The sequence below is a fragment of the Lissotriton helveticus genome, chromosome 8 (assembly GCF_964261635.1).
Source record: "Lissotriton helveticus chromosome 8, aLisHel1.1, whole genome shotgun sequence".
Classification (NCBI taxonomy): Eukaryota; Metazoa; Chordata; class Amphibia; order Caudata; family Salamandridae; genus Lissotriton; species Lissotriton helveticus.
The window spans coordinates 415,103,414-415,123,347 of record NC_136069.1 but is presented as its reverse complement, the minus strand read 5'-3'; the positions used below and the strand labels follow the sequence as shown (position 1 = coordinate 415,123,347).

General features: G+C 41.4%; 1 protein-coding gene across 3 annotated transcripts in view; it reads left to right on the top strand.

The window, feature by feature from the left end:
- The window catches only part of LOC144772725 (phosphatidylinositol 3,4,5-trisphosphate 3-phosphatase TPTE2-like), a 298,439-nt gene that overhangs the window by 176,483 nt on the left and 102,022 nt on the right, over positions 1 to 19,934 (top strand). For all 3 annotated transcript variants that reach the window (XM_078657252.1, XM_078657251.1, XM_078657254.1), the window contains exons 9-10: positions 5,345 to 5,409; positions 11,109 to 11,169. In XM_078657252.1, the coding sequence (XP_078513378.1) occupies positions 5,345 to 5,409; positions 11,109 to 11,169 (126 nt within the window). The remainder of the gene's footprint in view (positions 1 to 5,344; positions 5,410 to 11,108; positions 11,170 to 19,934) is intronic.

The following is a 19,934-nucleotide window of genomic DNA, read 5'->3' as shown; positions in this document are numbered from 1 at the left end:
GAAAATTGAGGGGGCCTCCCTGCAAGGTACGTGGAGGGACCCCCTCCAGGCTCAATCAGGAGTTCTCCAGCCACAGTGCTGTGCTGAGGGGCCCCCCTTGAGCATACCCCCCGCACAGTGGGGGCTGCGTGGGCCTGTGTCATGCCCCTGGGGGCATATTTACACACCCCTATCATCAGCAGAATGTCACTTTTCATGATGCTCTGCTGGTGTAGCGCTTTTTCACATATTTACACAGTGGCGCTAAGCCACTTAACGTAGCTTAACGCCACATTTCTGCTTCTGTCTGCTGTGGCAAAGGGGTGAGCAATAGGTGTTGCTGTGGGCATTCCACCTCAACACCCATTGTTTTTTTATGCTGCCCCAGATTTATAAGGCTGGGGCAGCTCCAAAAACTAAGGCCTGGTAACACCTGGTCTTAGAATGGTGATAAGAGTAGAAATGTTCAATTTCTCCTTGTTTTTTACTTTTTCTATAAAAGAGTAAATCACCATTATTGATTGTTTATGTGCAGGAAGGTGAACTTTCCTGCACATAAACAATCGCCTCTGCCTCGCATACACCCTTGCAACATGGTGCAAGGGTGTCTGCACTGGTGCTAGGCAGGGTACTTGGCGCCTGCGCTAGAGTAAACGCAGGAGTATGCCGTATTTTTGTAAATAGGGCGCATGCCTGCATTTTAAAAATGTCAGAGCGCTGCATTACCAAATTTGGCGTAACACCACACTCTGACATTTTGTTTTGTAAATATGCCCCTATGAGTCATAGGATGAATTATATGTGTTGTTTGAATTCAATGTACGTTCATCCAGAGTATTCTATTGAGGATCCAGATCTGGTCCTACTGAAGTCCAGTTACAGTTAAATCCTCTTTGTGCCCAATAAGCAGAACTATAAAACTTCTAGTTCTGTTAGAAATATTGCCCCACTGGTGCCCACATTCTGATAGTGACAAGCTCGTCCACTTGTGTAGAAATGTAACATGTGTCACTTGCGTTGCATGGGTTATGACTGTGTTATAAGTAAGCTATTATTCATACAATTTTTCTGTCCTGCTCGCTAATGGGATTGATTTTGGAGATGAGGTGATCGTTGTAGTGCTTTAAGTTAACTACTATACACAAGCACTATACCTGAGGGAATCCCCTAAAACCTTAGTCACAGGGTGAGTTCTTAGGACATCTGTACGCTAAGCCAAGAATGAATGTGAGCTCCTAAACCAACACATGTTCTCCTTCTTTGTTTGTGACAGGAAAGTAGCTTGTCAAGTCAAGAGACTGCCTTCCAGAGATCCCAAAAGCCTATGCAATGTCCAACAACTGCGTAGTATAGTAAGAACGTTGCTTTCACAATATCAGTGACTTTTTGTAAGGAAACATCTTTTGGTCAAGTCACAGAAGAAGCTATAGTTTCACTTCTGAATTGCACTTGCAAAAGCTGCAATTCGTGAAAAAGTGAACGTCAGCTGATTAGTGAAACTACTTTCTAGTACATGAATGCATATCTGAAAATGTGCATTTTCACGAAATAGGTAGTGTGTGTGTGAGTGACCTGCCTCGGTGACAGTACTTTCCTAATTTGTTGAGATATGTGCACGCCTCTAATCTAACGACTAGCCCGACTGTATTTTTCACAATTTGATATGATTTAGGAAGGTAGAGCTTCTTTTCAGTGAGTCTGTATTGGGCAGTATGTTATTCTTAAGGCAGTGCAATATATAGGATACGTGAAACAGTTGTTAACGGCTCAACACATTGACACTCTCAAAGCCTGTGTTGTCTACTTGCAGTCCCGGTCCATTTTTTGCTGTACACTCATCTGAGGTTCCTGAAGAAACTGTCTTAAGACTAAGGGCCTAATTATGAGTTTGGCAGTCCATAGTGGTGTGGCGGCTACCGCCGCACCAGCGATATGACTTTTGCATTACAACTTTGGTGGTTCGACCGCCACGGGATCGCAGGAACCACCAGTGATCCGTGATCCCTCCAGGTTGGCACAGCGGTCTGGGGCAGCAATATGCAGCGGCAACGCCAAGCATATTATGACTTTCCTGACCTCCACACTTTCCATGGGGGTGTATGCAGGGGGCACATGGTGTGCCGCCCTGTGTGCATGCACCCCACTTCCTGCACATCATGGGCTGCAAAGTCCATGCCGTGCAGGAATTTGCTTTGCCACTCCGTCTGCGCTGCAGTACGAAGTCTCACATTGGAGCCTTTGAACTGCACAGCCACAGGACCGCCGCACCGCCTGCCCGCCAGACCATGAAATGACTCGTAATCTGAAGGGTGGGCAGAAGTCGAATTTGGCAGTGTGGGTGTGGGGCGCTGGCGTGGCGGCCCGCTCCCACACCGCCAAAGTCATAATCAGGTCCTATGTCTAATAAGGGATTGCTACCAGAGAAAAATACGAACTGTATAATGAGGCGGATGTGTTACATCTAAGTACGAGAGTTCTGTGGTAGCAGGCATGTCACGCGTTGTACCGTCCTACATCCAGTGGGGGAACATCCTTTACCACAAAACTTTTACAACGTGGTACCATTACCACGCAGGTTTTACAACGAAAGTCGTTACAACGACTTTCGCTGGAGGGCGCTTTAGGATAGGGAATAGTTTAATTTACTATCCAACACCTTCCCTACTTTCCACGGGGACTGGAGTTGGAATGATAAATTAAACTATTCACTAACCAGCGCCCCCCAACGCAAGTCATTGTAACGACTTGCGTTGTAAAACCTGCGTTGTAACGGTACGCGTGGTAATACCACGCGTTGTACCGTCATACATCCTTCAATGGAGAGCGGATCTCAAAGATTTGTACATGCCTAAGTTTTAATTAGAGAGACAAAATTCGTTTCTAGCATACATTCCACATCCTCAGACTCAGAACTGGTGGAAGCTGCATGTCATAAATTGAACTTACAAAGCCACCACTATGATGTATTTTATGCATTTGTAAATGCAGGAACATGGACAGTAAATCCCTGAAAGGTGTCCCTCTTAAATGAAGTGAACATCCATATGTGAATACCCATAAAGACATATACATATGGTTGTCGGGTTTTTAGGGACATTTTACTTGCAGTATTCACCCTGAAAACACATGTACACTGACTTCTGTGAAAAGGAGGAGTAATAACCCAATATTTCCTAGGTGTCTGGAGTAATGCGTTTTCTCAAATGGAGTACATGTCTCTGTCTGTTAGTGAAATAAAACACATTATATGTCTACCTGCACGTTTATACATCATTTGATTATACAGATTTTTTATCCATTCTGGAGTCGGATTCATTAATAAGTCACCCTTAAGGTGTGTCTTGTAAGGCTTTAAGACAGGGTGCCTAATATATAAAAGAAAGTGTCATACTGTATGCTTAAAAAGTGTGCCATCAAAATGACTGAAGACCCAAAGTCTAGTTTTACTTTGAAGGCTGTTAAACTTTTCCATGAACAGACCCAAGTATGCTTAACATACTAATTCTTCAAATCCACCTGCAAAAATGATAGAGAAGTAATTGAAATTTATTTCACACCTAAATTTCCAAATCTGGTGAAATCAAAGTTTTGATAACTTTAGTAGAAAGGTAACTTTGTAGAAATTTACTTTATGCTGCCTGAGCCCATACTGGCTTAAAACCAATTTGGCCTCTCATTGAGCCTTCAAAGGCAAATACATATCCTTGGCTAGGAGAATTAAGGACTCTGATTCAGAAGACAGTGGCCTGTCTCTGAGCCCAGGAAGAACAGAGTTATCTACTAGTAATTTAGCAGGGACTAGTAATCTGGGAGGGGTGCGACAGCAAGGCAGACCTTAGGGCAGCCTTCTTTCGACTTGTTGATCTCAAAAAGGCCTGACAAGATGTACGCTTATTCATTCTCAGAGCCTTCCTAGACCCTTGGCTCAAACCTCTATTAAGAGGGAGAATCGGTTTTGACCCTGTCTGGTAGACGGCAAGCTCATTTTAGTACAGGAGTGGCTAAGGGGCTGAAAGAGATCTGTCTAGTAGCAGAAAGGTTCTGCCATTTTAAAGCAGGGGTTTCTGGGTCATGTTACAGTAAGGTAAAGAGGGGGTGATCCAAATGGAGAGTGACATGCGGTGAGAAAGTAGCCAGGGTTTGGTAAGAAACATTGTCCAATCTCTGGCTCATGCACATTCAGAACATACCTGAACCTGGTCAAACTTCACCTGAGCAAGAAGGCCCTGCTGGAAGAACGTAGATTACTGGCTCCTGCTAGAGGAAGAGGATGCACACACTGACTAAAGGACTCCTTACTCCTGCTGGCACTCAATGATTAGAACTGCACTTTAAGGGATAAGTGATCTCCTGTTAATCAGCTCCATGCCCACACAAAAAGCAGAAAGACTGCTTACTCCAAGACGAGTAACCTATGAGACGTGAAGGAAAGAAATCAAGGAAGGACAAATGATACTAGGATCCAAATGGTCACATACTATCTCCTGTTAATTCTACTCTATTTCTCAAAAGCAGTCTTGGCATTTATACTTATATTTTAGTCCAATTCCATCAGGCTATGTTGAAGAACCTCTTTTTCGAGTTAGTAGTGTGCCTTCAATATTCCTTCTGTCTTTGGATGTTGAGTGTGAGAAGAACCATATATCCAATAACTATAGTTGTATGCTAAAATGCTAATCATCTTGGACCCACATGACCTACCACCCCTGGGTTCTATGCTGGATCAATTATTTTCTTCTGCTGGAAAACCTTGTGAATAAGAGTATCAATGATAATACCACAGAGCGCAGTGTAAGACTCACAGTAGGAACCACTTAGACATTTTGGTTAAAGTTTTCTATTTGAATCATTATTTCTAAAGCTTTACGAAGCTGTGTCTCTGAAGAGCAGTATTTCGAGGTGTGTTGAATTTAAAAGAAATGCCTAATGGGAATAACTTGTATAACTGTATAGCAACTCTTTAACTACCTGGTCTATATATATTGTAATGCATGATGAACCTTACTTATAGTTTGGCGACTAAAAACAATCCTCCAATGACTGGGGAAATATTAAAACTGAAGGATAGTACACTTGTGAATTAGTTCACTATCCTATGTTGAAGGAAAGTCCACTGGTGGATTCCCCTCCTGAATGAACACTACTTCTAGTAATGAAAGGGTTTTTTATTGACTAGAAATCATTGGGCAAATAGGGTCCTAAAATTGTGTTGGCCTTTGTTGGAAAGTAACACTAAGATGTTAATCATGAAGTCAACTGAAATGGTTAGTACCACGCAGACAATTTTAAAAAGCATTTTGTGTTATAATTTGCATGAATCGTAAATGTATAGTATATAGTTAAAGCACATCTTTCACTTTTTCAGATCGTGTGATTGCTATGTCGTTCCCATCTGCAGGAAAGCAATCCTTCTACAGGAATCCTATTCAGGTTGGTGTTTTTCGCTCTTCATCAACAAAATTCTACTTTGCTTGCATTTAATATTTGATATTCCAGTCTTTATTCTGTAATGAAAGACTGCATTTAAGGTTCTTGAAGTTTTTTCTGAATCCAAGAAAAGTTTACATGCCAGTGCTTGCATATCTTTTTATCAAACATTATTTTAGTCAGATTGTTCTAATGTTTAGCTGTTAAGCACGCCCAGGTTGTTCATCACTTTAATGGTGCTAATTGTCTGGAGTACATGTTGCTTTTGGAGATGTGTCCCTCTTTTGCTACTGTACTGATTTACTGAAATTCTACTGTTCGTTCAATCTCATAAATCACTATTGAAGAAAGAAGTTCTCGTGAGGGGTATTACTCACCTCAATGCTACACTAATCTAAAATTCTTGCCCTTTCCTTCTTACCATCTTATTAGAAGTTACATGTGCTGCAAGCATTACCAAAGAAACATATGTTCTGTTTCTGCTGAAACTGGGCCTTTTGTTGAACTGGTAATGTAGAGTATTGTAGACTTTCTATGGTTCCTTCGTGCTGTTTCATGAGGCCCCAAAACTCAAGGGTCCCCACCTTGTGAGCAGGCTGCTTCATGCAAGGTCCCTGGCCTTTTCATTTGTTCTTCACCTATTTGGTCATTATGTGACCACTGGAGCACTGAACACCACTGTTTTTAGTACAGTGAACTATGTTTCTCTCTTCATTAAACAATTCAAAGTATCTGTATGGCAGAGGGTGTAAATCATTAATTCAGATATGTGACAATTGTTTATGATATCATTAACTGAATCGGTATTTATTCGTTATACCTCATTAAATCGTGTGTGTGTGTGCGTACACGTGCACGCCATGGCTTATATGTGGTGAAACACGCAGCTCCTGTTATGTTTACACACTCACACACGTAAATTCCTATGAAGGTTATTAGTCTCTGTGTCAAATCTCTTCTATTGGAAATTGGGTCTACCTGTTGCCAGGATACTGTTACTAGTAGTTCCTGGTCATATGTAGGTATTTTGGGACACTCAAAGTGTCTGCTCCCCTTGCTTCTATGCTTAATGTGCACCATAAGAAAGAAGAAGGAAAGGGTTGACAGTTACTAGTATGCACCTACATACCAGTTATATAAGTCTTCAAGTTGACACATGAAAAGAGGAATAAATGGAAAAAAGACAAAATTTTGAATATCAATTTATTCTCCAGCATTGTTATTTTAACACTTCTGCTGTATCCTCTTCAGTACTACGAGTTGTACATTAACCTTCAGTGTTAATATTTTCAAAATCACATTTTTGAGAAGGAATATGTCTGTAGTGAAATCCTAATAGTCTCTCAGTCCACTTGTCTTCTCTCCATAGTGACATGATTCTACAAGTGAACTCTGGATAAAAAATAACTGCAGGTACCCAGACCAGTGGTGTTCAATGTTTACCAAGACATTGTGAATACAGGATGTAGGATATCCCTATACAGGCTATTATAGCTATTCTGCAGCATTCTCCAATATGTGAAGAGAGACACATCAGGCTTTTAGATTGTGTGCCATGGCATGACAAAAACATCACATAGACAGTAATAGGTCATACGTCCGAATACGTTTAGATGTTCTTTCAAATCATATGTATACAAAGTTAGAATCATATTTAAGTATTTCCCCAGGATGTTCTACTTACCATCAGGTAGTAGAGTACCACAAACAGTTAACCCTAAAAAAGAGCCAGAAACGATGGCACCTAAAAGGCAAAAAAAATCATACTGATGGGCTGCATCAGCTACATTCTTCCAAGTATTAGCACTCAGTGATGGAGTAATCCATGAAAACTGGAATTTCCTTCTACAATCTAAATCTAAAGCTACAGGTCTTTTCATACATCTGAATCCTAAATGCCCATTTGAATCCATGGCGACTTCAGTCATGGTACAATCCATGGTTAATGTCGACTTCACCACATTCTTGGACATCCATACCCAAGATGTCGGGTACTATGCACCAAACCCCTAAAAATATATTTCATACAGATAGGTGACCTCCCATTACAATGACTACTTGTTACAGAGCCTCTAGGATCCTGCTCCTTAACCCATTTCAGTCTTTGATAAAGTGTGTAAGGCATACAAAATCAATGAAAGAAAGCATTCCAGAACCCCCACTCGTTTTCCTCCACTATTCTGAAGTCTTGCATGTTATATCCTGTTAAAACTGGAGAATTCTGAGTTTTTACCCATGAGTCTGCAGTTCAACAGTATCAACTCAACAAGGCCATGGTGCGAACAATATGCTGCGGCATACATCTTTCTATCTACATGGACTGCATGCTTGTCTATTACATTCATTTTATTATGCCAAGAATCAGGACGTCTTAGGACATTTTATGACAAAAGAATATTTCTCTCTCTTGTGATGTTGCTTTAGAGAATTTAAAAAGGGGATAGGGATTCTAAAATCTTTTACCACCCTTTTAATACCTCTTTGCAACAGAGATCTGATCATCTCTAGCAGTCATTTGAGGCCTTCAAAGCTAGACAGTTTGCATAGGAACAGAATAGTCTGCAAAGGAAACCACAGTTTTTTACAGCAAGCCAAAACATGCAGCAATCGCTTCCAGTTGAACTTTAAACTGTGACAAGAAATATGTCTAATTCGATTGATGGAAGTAGTCCATATCAACTTTTTTCAACTTGCAGGGAGCATCAGTGGAATGCGACTTGCTTCTTTCCACTAAAAATGTTTTCTGGTCACTTAGGACCGATGGGTCCTGATAACCTGATAGTGTATCATTTCCCGAATGTTCTTCAAAATCACTAAATTCCCCTCAAGAATTTCTTAGTATTTCACCAGCAAGCCACAGCTTTTCCTTCGTGTCAATAACATTGATACTAAGCAATGAAAAAGATCTATGGTTTTATTCAAGGTACTCCATACTTTATGTCCCTATGAAGAGAATTGAGATTAGGATCACTCTGTTCTGCACCTATTTCTTGTGAAGGAATCACTCCATGTGGCCACACGTTCAGTTTCTGGAGCCATTGAGCTGTTACAGCTGGGATTTTGGTTGGCACTAGTCTGTCTTCAAAATGCAAAAGGAAATCATCACTTCCAATACAAATGCCTTCACTTCTGCCTGAAATCAGTTCAGCAGTGTTTATGAAGTTGTTATTTACTTTTTTTTACAGAAAGTGCAGATTTACCATCATCTCATACAGGTTGAGATAATCTACAATGAGCAACTTGTATCTTCTCAAGCACTAGTAGTTCATATTTTGAGCACAAGACAATTTGTTCATATTAGTCCAATAGTCTGGACTGCAGCACATAGGAACGATTATAGGGTAGTCACTTATTTGCACAGTGTTTGTACTTGTAGGTCAACCATGTGAGAATGCCCACGAAGAATACCACTGTTGAACCTGAAACAAATTTAGACAAATAAACATTAATGAAGGACCTTGAGGGACCCTTTCACATGGTGAGGAGAATATTGGTGTAGCTTAGGAGGTCCTTCTGAAGCTTGTGTCTCTTGATCTTCTGTAACAGGCATATATCTAACTAAATTCAAATATCATCATATGGGTGACTACTTCTTCTGCTTCCATCTTTTCTTCCATGGTTTAGACCTTGTACGGACAACTGTATTTACATGGCTGGATAAGCTGTGCAGCCCTGCCCTGTAGACATATTTGTGACTTGCTCTATTTTTACCATAGTTGATGCAGCAAGCTACTATTGAGAATGCTCTATATATATAGTAATCAGTACTGACAAATGCTGAGTGTACCTTTAGCGACAAGCTTGGGCTTGGTGGCAGGTCATATGGTATCTTGGACACAGAACTTAATACATCGACTGCTAGAAAGGAGAGAAACTATAGGCCGCTTCAATAAAAGGTGTGTGCAGTAGTGCAGTGACTCATTTTTGAGTTTTGCAGGTCCTACTGACAGCTGCACTCACAGAGCCTGTCAGGTCCATGTTGCAATGCAGACCAGAGAGCATGGCTACAGTGGGGTGGTAGAGGAAAGCTACAGAGGATGGCAGGAGTCCAGGTATTGGCCTTTTTTTCTCCATTTTGGGATAAGGCAGTGGAGGGTGTTTTTTACGAGAGTGGTGTAGGTAGTAAGGACTATAACAAGTGGCTTTAAAAAAAACATTTTTGGGATGGGTGCAGGAGGGTGTTTGTAGGACAGTGGTGTAGATGGGGTCTTACATTTTGGAATGAGTCTGGATGGTAGGAGATAGACTCTGGTCATTGTTAAAAGTGGTGGGAGGGTGGCTTGGATGCCAGCTATATACTAGCTATTTGGGCAGTATTTAAGGCATTAGGATTTAGTAGCAGAACATCAGGTTAATGCTTTTTTTAAACTACATCTATGTTGAGGTGGTTGAAGGGCGTAAGATCATGTCATGCATGGCCTTGCATTAACTCCTCTTCCCCTTCACACCTTATATAAAGGATCAGTTACTAAGTGAATGAGGGTTAGCGATCATACATAACATAAATGTGTAGATGGTTGGCTCTGAATAAAGTGGATGTTTCCCAGTCGAGGTTCCAAATAACACCGTAGGCAACCCAGTCTTAACTCTTATTGTCTATTTGGTGTCACTGAGAACCCCTTGTGAAAAAACACCCTGGTATTGACAGCTACCCATCTATCATTCTAAATATCCAAGCCACTACCCAAGAGAATGTTGAGAACTAGTGAACTAACACCTTTCGCTTGTCCTGTGGAGCTCAGAAGTGGAGGTCTAGCCTGTAGCTCCCGCCAGTGTATCCCCTTGAAGACATAGAGCTGTTTGTGATATTCAGAACTTTGACATTTTTTGGGTCATAGGTCTTTTTAATCCAAGTGACATGTATTGGGATCCTCAGCCCCACCCAGACACTGTAACACTTATTTGATCCACCTACATAGATTTGCACCGGGGTTTGGTATCTATTGGCCCCTTTAGATTGTGGGTTAAAATCTGAATGTGTCGGTGGTAAACAACCTTAGACCCTACACTATGAGCTTTTCTCTTTGAGGAACTAAGACAGAATTGCTATATCTGATTAAAGTTGGCTAGTGAGTCAGGCAGGACCTTGAATCATTGATATGAAAACGGAAATTGCAGTGAGGTACTTTCAGTGACTGGAGTAGAGACTGTATTTATTCATACATGAATATATTAATCGGAGTAACTTTAAAGATCTTTGAACCCCAGCAGACAGACTAACATAGGCCAGAAGGCAGCAATGTAAAATAATTTGAGGTCTTGGAAATGGCTGTGGGTTGTGGGTTCTACAATGATTGGGGTCATACATCAGCCCTAGATGGTGCTAGCCACCTTTAGTTTCTGGTTTGCATTGCTCCTCACTTTATTACCCTGTTCATCCATGTTGTAAATAAACACATTTTATTTTAAAAGACATAGATCTGACTTGAGCTAGAAGCAAGCAACTTTTCAAGAAAATGTATCATGGTCTTACTTAAGGTGGCATACATAGATAGGATCTCGTTGTCTGGTAGTCAATAACATTCCTGACAATCAGGTTACTTCATTACTAGGATGGTGAATCAGCAATCAGTATGACTTAACATGATATCGTTGGACTTTTTCATGTTAGATGATGTGATGGAAGCAGACTGAGATTATGGAAATATAATAATGCAAATGCTATGCAAATATAATAAAATGTCCTTCTGTGTTTTCTGTAGGAAGTGGCAAAGTTTCTGGACACCAAACATAAAGACCATTACAAAATCTACAACCTATGTAGTAAGTATATATGTATGATGTCTGTAGGCATTTTATGGGTGTGTCTCTGCTGTACACAGGTCTGTATTGACAGCATACTTGAGATGTTGTTGACATGTGTGCATAGCTAGCCACTGTCCCCTTGAACGCTTACTGACCTCTCCATAAACAAACAGAGCTAGTGGAAGATAGCACTGCCTAATTTGTTCAGTATGCTGCATTGATATGGTCTTCGTAAGCCATCGGATCAAATGAGGCGCATTTTGTTCATTTTAGTGAAACAAAAGCAGACAGGTATGTCTCTTTTTGCTCCCACCCTCTGGCTGTATCTCATTCTGAATTTTCAGGCACCATACCACCTAGTGGCAGGTTTGGGTGAAGCATAACAGCACTTGCGCTGCTGCTTTGCGACCTGTTGTAGATGGTTTTTGGAGTTAAACTCTGCCCACTGCTAGCCATTGCTTTGTATTTGTTTGTGCCACTGTCCTTTGGAAATCCTTGCTTGCTACTTGGCAATCGTTCCACTTTTCCCTCCCTTGTGTTTCCACTTTCCTGCCACAGAGCACCTGCCAAATACTGTCGCCTTACGCTTTCATTGTTTAAGTGTTCCTCTGAGGACTACTTTGTTTGTTCTTGGGATAATTTCTGTGTGTAGACAGCACGCTGCGCTTCTTGCTTTCACTTTAAATATGGCGGCTGCCCGCTTTTGTTTACTTCTGCATATCAGCGCAGCACGCATCGCTTTATCTTTACATATGGTTGTGCCTAACTTTTGGGTTTTTTAACAGCAGTCTGCGTGGCCCCTGGAGTTTTCCAGACACGCTGCAATGCCAGCCTCATTATCACCCCACCTCCTACCACGTCCTTGCATGAATATGACTGCGGCCCGCTTTTGTTTGCTTCTGCAGATCAGCGCAGCATGCAGCACTTTATCTTTACATATGGTGGTGGCCTGCTTTCTTTTTTATTTTCAGCAGTAATTGTTCGACTTTGTATCAACATAAGATGGGGTCTAAAATGTTATCGTTAGAGAGATGCACCGTATAATCGTTACTAACGCTGAATGGTATTGCCCAGACTTCCCTCTAATTTATTTCTGATGGCAATACATCGCTCTTCCCTTTTTAGTTCTTAACTCTTTAAACTACTCTATATTGTTCACTGGAACCAGGGGCACATGTTAAAAAAACAAAAAAAATGACAGTCAGGGTGTGAAAGGCAGAGACGGTGGCGTATTAATTGCAATGCCAGTAACTTATCAGAGCAGCCCGATAACATTCCTCTTGGCTCTGTAGTTAACATTGTTGAAGAAAGGCGTTTAGTTCTTGAGACACCTTCATTAAAGTCTGGCTGTAAACCCAACTACACTTTGCTTGCTTGAACATGTAAAGTGCTTCATTTAATCATACATCGCAAACTACAGGTCCCAGATTGCAAAGTACAATGGCGCCTGTGTGGCCAAAACACTCATGGCCACTGTTTCTCTACTCTAAAATGGAGTGTGCAGGTAAATCGGTATGCCAATTTGCTTTAATGTAGTTATTTCTCAGCTTTGTTCTCGTGTTATCATATTAGTGTGTGTGTGTGTTTATGTGCTGAGTGTTACTTATATGTACACGTCTTACATCTTGTGCCTTTATGTTTGCTTGCATGGTTGTTTAGGTGCACCTTTATATGTAAGCATGTGTATGTCTGTGTTTTAATCATTGTCTCGTTTGTTATTTTTGTATGCCTGTGTGCATGTCTTTAGGATGAGCAGGAAGTGCACAAAGGCACTCTGCGATTTACATCTCAGAGCCTCAGTCTCTGTCCTGGGATGGCTTCCCTTATCTGTACTGTGTGATGTGCTTTGAAGTGTAAATGTTCCCTGCCCAGGGGGAGATGTGATCTAGGGCTCTTTGCACATGGAGTCTTAACACCCAGGTTCACAACACTGATGTATTCACAAACCCCTGGCATCCTCCTTTTAAATGGAAATCTCACACCCTTGCACCTGCAATTACACCACCAAGGTTTTCTTCATTAACTCTTCAGGATTCACGTCCCAGACAACACGTACCTCCACTCCCCTCCCTCACCTTCCTTCTCCCAGCACTGCAAGTACGAATATGTACCAGTGAATGGCACTAGGTTGGCAGGATACCATTTAAATAACAAAAAAATACATTGCAAATAGGCTTCTTCTTTCAAATGCTCCAGAGTGACACCTGGTTGAGAATCTCACTCTAGATCTCATCCGCTGCTCTCTGCGTCATCAGAGGCTAAGGTAAGCTGAACTCAAATAGGCTATCACTTTGTAAATAGCGGAGTATATGTCCCGGTGATTTATGGGCTTATCACTTGCAGGTGTAAATTCTAGGCTTATCAAAGGCAGAGACAACAAGATAAAAAGCTATATAGTTGTTCCTAGTGCCAAAGAGCACACGCTGTCAGCTATCGTCTTCTTGTTCCATGGGTTTATTTCTTTTTAGGGTAAATATGAGAGGTACCCCTTAACTGAACATCAAGGGAAATAGGGTTGTCTAACCAGTGAACTAGAAGTATTCCCCTGAGTAAGAATGATTAAAAGAAGCCAAAAAGGGGTCAAGGAAAAACAATACCACAATACAAATATATATGAAGAATTCCTACAATTTATTGAAACATACAAATGTTAAAAGGAGAGTGGTCCCAGAGATTGGAGTCCACTCAGCAAAATTAAAACAATAAAAAGGAGTTTCAATTTCGGCCAGCAAGATTGAATCACAAAGACAGAAAAAACAGTAAAACAACAGAACCCTATAACACGAGGACATGATGTTAATGCCTCTGGTTCCACAATTTCAATATTGAATATACCCAGAGAAGCGAGCAGTTCTTAGCGGAACATTAGAGAAACGGAATCTAATCCTGCAAATGACAAGACTTAGGCGCCTCTGGATTTTAACTATATAAAGACGACCAGCAATAGAGTTTTTTGGCATAACAACTCTGAACTTATCATATGCCCAGGTACTTTACCTACAGGAGTATGAAATTGGACATATGAGCCAGAGAAACAACTCAACAGATTTGGCTTTCAAAAATTAAATAATATAGAAATACAACTTAAACACACGGACTTCAAGGGCAATTATATAGACCCCTACACCACGACAGAAACCAAAAGGTGTCTTGATAAAGGTGGACAATAATTTGGAAAACCACCGAAACGCGTCGACGCTACACACAGTATAATTCAGGATCTCGACATCTTCGCTGATATATTGTATCATAGTACATATAGCTTAGGTGTATACAATAGAGTCCGAATATACAATAAGTATTGCACAAATTTTATGTCTTACTGTTTTTTCTGTCTTTGTGATTCAATCTTGCTGGCCGAAATTGAAACTCCTTTTTATTGTGTTAATTTTGCTGAGTGGACTCCAATCTCTGGGACCACTCTCCTTTTAACATTTGTATGTTTCAATAAATTGTAAGAATTCTTCATATATATTTGTATTGTGGTATTGTTTTTCCTTGACCCCTTTTTGGCTTCTTTTAATCATTCTTACTCAGGGGAATACTTCTAGTTCACTGTTTATTTCTTTTTACCCAAAATGTCAACTCACACTCTTAAAATAATCCCCAGCTGGCCACAACAGAGAGGGGGACATAAGAAAACAAAACTACTCACTTATCACCTCTTCTTCCTTGTACACGCGTGCCCCAAGAACCTATATCTTATCTTTTTTTTAACACCCAAAGACACAGAACTGGAGCTTAGCACCTACCTATTTGTTTTTGGTCACCAAAAAGGCAATGCTATCCGCCCATTCCATGCCACACAATTCAACTCCACACATTTCAAATCCACACCACATAATTTGACACCACACCACATAATTCAACTCAAAAGCACAATTACACAACACACCAAATACATTCAATCCACACCACAAAATTCTACATCATGCCTCAACATTTATCAGCACTCCACGTAATTAAACTTCACTGCTTACCACTCCACATAATTGCACTCCATAACACACTATCCCACTCCACATAATTCACGTACACTCAATACCACATAATTACTATTCACATATTTCCATTGCTCATCATGCCACATAATTCCACTACATTAATCCACTCCAAACCGCACAATTCCACGAAACACTACTCCACAACTAACAATTCCAATTCCAACCACATAATTCCACTACACACCACATACATACACTCCATAACACACAGGTAAAAGACTTTGTCATTTACAATGCCAATAGCTCTGACTTAAGGAAATGTGGCACTTATTGCATTTTTTGCGTGCTGTGTCTTATGCAGCCATGCACTACATTGCTCAATGTGAATGCAAATTCTTGCCAGTTCTCCCTCCCACACACCTGCTCTTTGCAGACACCATTGGCTCTGTAGCGCTCATGCAGGTCGGTAGCAAAACAACCCCGTAGCAGATGTAGGAGTTCATCATCAGCATAGGAATCAAGACATAGCACAAGACTCAGAAACTGGGCTAGATAACATGCATCCTTCCTGTAAGTGGAGCTTCACAATATGGCTGGCTCTCCTTGTTTTCCATGTGGAGGTCACCAGGAGTGGCTGTAAGAAAGCAGTGCAAGTTGCTCTTGAAAGGGCGAAAATATCTGATTCCACAACCATTATCTCACATTACAGGCCAACATGTTTCAGCCCAATTCATTTGTTACGGCTCAACAAAGCAGTGCCAATTGCCATTGAGTCTAGGGCCCTCCTGGGGCTCAACAGCCTTGTGCTCCAGACACTACATTACATTATTGGGTAGACTCTCTATCGCCGTTTTGATGGGATGTCTTCCACACCCAGTACGCTCTTGAGGTCAAGCAGGCTCCCCTTTCTGTGCAAGGGATGCCTGATGATACATGAAGATGGGCACTCCCCTTTTCAGGATCTTCTGCGGGTGCTCTTTGTTGATATTCCAGCCTAAGAAGGGTAGGATAGCTCATCCGTCAATGTTGCTGTTGAATGTAGCACGGTGCAGCAGTACTCTGCCTGGAACTCTCACAAGAAGCATCAAAAGAGACACATTTTCCCTAGTTGTTAAGCATGACCACCTGTCCATGGCAATAAAGGCACAACAGAAAACGCAGGCATTGAAAGAGGCGAATCCCTGCTAAATCTATTTCTATTACTCTGCCCAGGTTGGTTTTGAAGAGGATAAAAAACAAAAGGATTAACCAGTAGATATGCAGCACTCGAACCAACTGGGATTCAACCAAATAATTTCGGTATAGAGTGTACCCAGAAGTTCTTTTTTTGTAGTGTGGAGTGCATAATATCAGTCATAATCTTGACATTTTCTATTGAGTACATAAATAGCTAGACTCATTTGCCATTGAAAATACATCTAATTTTACATTTCAGTCTATACAGACTTTTAACTAGGAGTTTGCAGAGATTTGCCCACTCTGCATTACCCTTGTAACACACGAGTTCTGGCAAAATTCCACCACCTGCCGCATTCTGGAGTTTTTTCTCACTCACATCTTGCCAATGGTAAATTGGCGAACACAAGCGAGAATTGGTGTCCCCTAGTGAGATTTTCTGAGCACGGCAGCAGCGGGCATTCACGATCGTTCGCAGTGAGAAAGCTGCTGCTCTGCTAGAAAATCTACTCGATCAGCAGCAAAGAAGCAGCGCCCTCTGGCACACCGCATCGTACCGTTCATACTGATTTTACAGCACGGAACAAGTTCCCGATACTAAAAACAAGCATTGGAAATGCAATAGGTCTCGCATTAGGAAAGTTTGAGCTTTTTGTCTTACAAATTAATTTTTTTTTATTTGTGTTGTTTTTTGAAATAGCTAAAATAATAGCTTTGTCATTTACAATGCCAATAGTTATAACTTTCGCAAATGTGACACCTATAGCATTTGTAATGCAACATGTTTTGTATTTACGTGACTTAGATATATTGATATTAGAAATAACAATGGCTTTTAATTTTTTTAAATAATTAATACTTAAATAATTTATTTAATTTGTAATGTCAATAGGTCTCGCATTAGGAAAGTTTGAGCTATTAGTATTGTAAATGACAATTTTTTTTTATTTATGTGTTGGTTTTGAGAATAGCAAAATTAATAGCTTTGTCATTTAGAATGCCAATAGTTTTAACTTTTGCCAATGTGATATCTTTAGCATTTGTAATGCAATATGTTTTGTATTTACATGACTTAGATGTATTGATATTACAAAGAACAATGACTTTTATTTTTTAAAATAATTAATACTTAAATAAAAGTTATTGTAATTTATAATGGCACTAGCTTAAATTTTTGTAAATAACTTTTGGGAAGATTATGTTCATTGTATTTTATTGTGACGAAAATCCAAGAACAGAAGTGAAATATTAACATTTTTTTGGTGACATTTGTAATAAAGTGTGAAACATTGAGATAACATATTTGAACCAGTTGTTGCGTACCGGACTTCAACATCAGCCAATCGCGTTGATAAAGAGGTTTTAATGCGCACGATTCCAACGATTGCAAGTTGTGTACGATCGAATTTTGAGCAATATGTTCCTGTGATGTGCAGCAAGTTTTCCCTGTTGCAAAACACGATAATGGAGGCCTATATAATGCGATATGTAATATTGCTCCGAGCGCAAAACGGGATTTTTGGCTCAATCATAAAGAGAGCGTCGGGGTTCAATTTTTGGGAGCCTGATTCTTTTGGGGGGAAAAATGAACTTCACCCGTAGATGTATTGTTATTTTTGGGTATAAAACTAAAATGTTGGGATTATTTATGTGTGTAAACTGAAACCATACATACATACACACTTCACCACCGCCCACGTCCTGTAAACTGAGCCCCAACTCGAAATCTATACTCTAAAATTAATTTACTCGCCAATAGTCTTGCACCAGGGATGGGCATATTTGCTACTTTTCTATTGTGCCAATTCGCTGTTAACTGTTTGCTGCTTTTTTTTTAGCTGTCACGAGCTTTTTTTCTCATACCCTTTCCATCAGGTAGCGGCTTGAAAACAGCTCCTTCTCCATAGAGAACAGAAAAAAAAAAGATTAGCACTGTGCAGGGGAGAAAAAAAGTTTGCAGGCGCATTTGCAATGATCTGCTATAGACATGAGAATTCAAGACTGGAATAAAAGAAAAAATAAACTTACAATTCTGAAAAAAAAATTACGTAGTTGTAGCCAAAGAAAGCCCGATCCAATGGTGGGTATCGATGCATTGTGATTACAGGGTGCTGTGCATACTTTGAAAAAGCCACTGCAGTGGACCCTGGGGTGGAATGAAAAGGTTTATAGCTTAAATTCTTTCCCCCTTTCACCGCCGCCGCCCTCTCTCGTGAGGGCATTAAAGAGAGAAGTGGAATGCATTAAAAAACTAAAAAAAGTCGCACCAGCTAGGACAGCAGAGTGTATTAAATTCGGTTCACACTGATGTGATTTGCGAGTTGCATTTTCCTAGGTGTGGCCTGGGCAAAACCCTCTGCATAACATTGGAGCGAGCTCTAGGGAGAGACGGAAGAGAGTGCGAGAGAGAGGAGAGAAAGAGAGAGTTCTAGCGAGAGACGGGAGAGAGTGCATGAAAGAGAGGGAGAGACGGGAGAGAGTGCGAGAGAAAGAGAGAGAGAGCTCTAGGGAGAGACGGAAGAGAGTGTGAGAGAGAGAGGGAGCTCTACAGAGACGGGGAGAAAGAGAGAGTTCTAGCGAGAGACGGGAGAGAATACGAGATAGAGAGGGAGAGAAAGAGAGAGAGGGAGAGACGGGAGAGAGGGAGAGAGAAAGAGAGAGAGAGCTCTACAGAGACGGGGGAGAAAGAGAGAGTTCTAGCGAGAGACGGGAGAGAATGCGAGATAGAGAGGGAGAGAAAGAGAGAGAGGGAGAGACGGGAGAGAGTGCGAGAGAGAGGGAGAGGAAGAGAGAGCTTTAGGGAGAGAGTGGGGGAGAAAGAGAGAGTTCTAGCGAGAGCGCAAGAGAGACAGAGGGGGTGCCACGGAGTAATCCGACGGTTGCCGAGGCGGGGGCGGCGGTGGCTGGTAGTGATATGAGTGAGATGTAATTACCTGATTGGCTCTGGCTGAGCCGGTGTCTGCACATTTGTTTCCCTGCTACTATTTTCAAGGTCAGACAAGTTCCTAATAATGTAATGTGTGGATGTTTTTATTAGTAGCAGTCATAGTATTTTTAGAGTTTGAAGGGTTGACGTGCTCTGTTTTTTTCCTGCCAGTTAGTCAGAGCGCTGTAAACACTGTGGGAATAGCTGGGGCTACAACAGGCAAGGGCTGGGGTAAGGACGCAGGGGAGAGGGGGTATTGGGTGGGCGCTGGGGGAAGCTGGGGAGCTGGGGACTGGAAGAGGCCGTGGGCTAAGAAGGTATAGAATACAAGGGTCTGTGAAACTATAAAACAAGTTAAATAAGGAGACAGCCCGTGAAACTGAAAGCACGGCCGGCCGGCCGTGAAAGCCTTTGATCCGACATGAAACTGAAAGCACGGCCGGCCGGCCGTGAAAGCCTTTGATCCGGCAGGCGGCGATGAGGGTGTGAAGCAGCAGGGGCTGCGGGAGGGAGGCTGGGCTGCCTTTGATGTGGTAATGCAAGGCAGGCGGCTGGTGGCATGTGCACGCGCTTTTAATGTCAATGCACTTGCGCATTGAGCTTGAATTTCACGGGCACTGCAAGGAATCGCCATGGAATCGCAAGTTGGTTAAAGTCTGTTTAAGCCCCCATAGTCTCGCAAGCTCAATGCGCATGCGCATTGACAGGCGAGACCTAATAAGCACAACCAGTGTGAC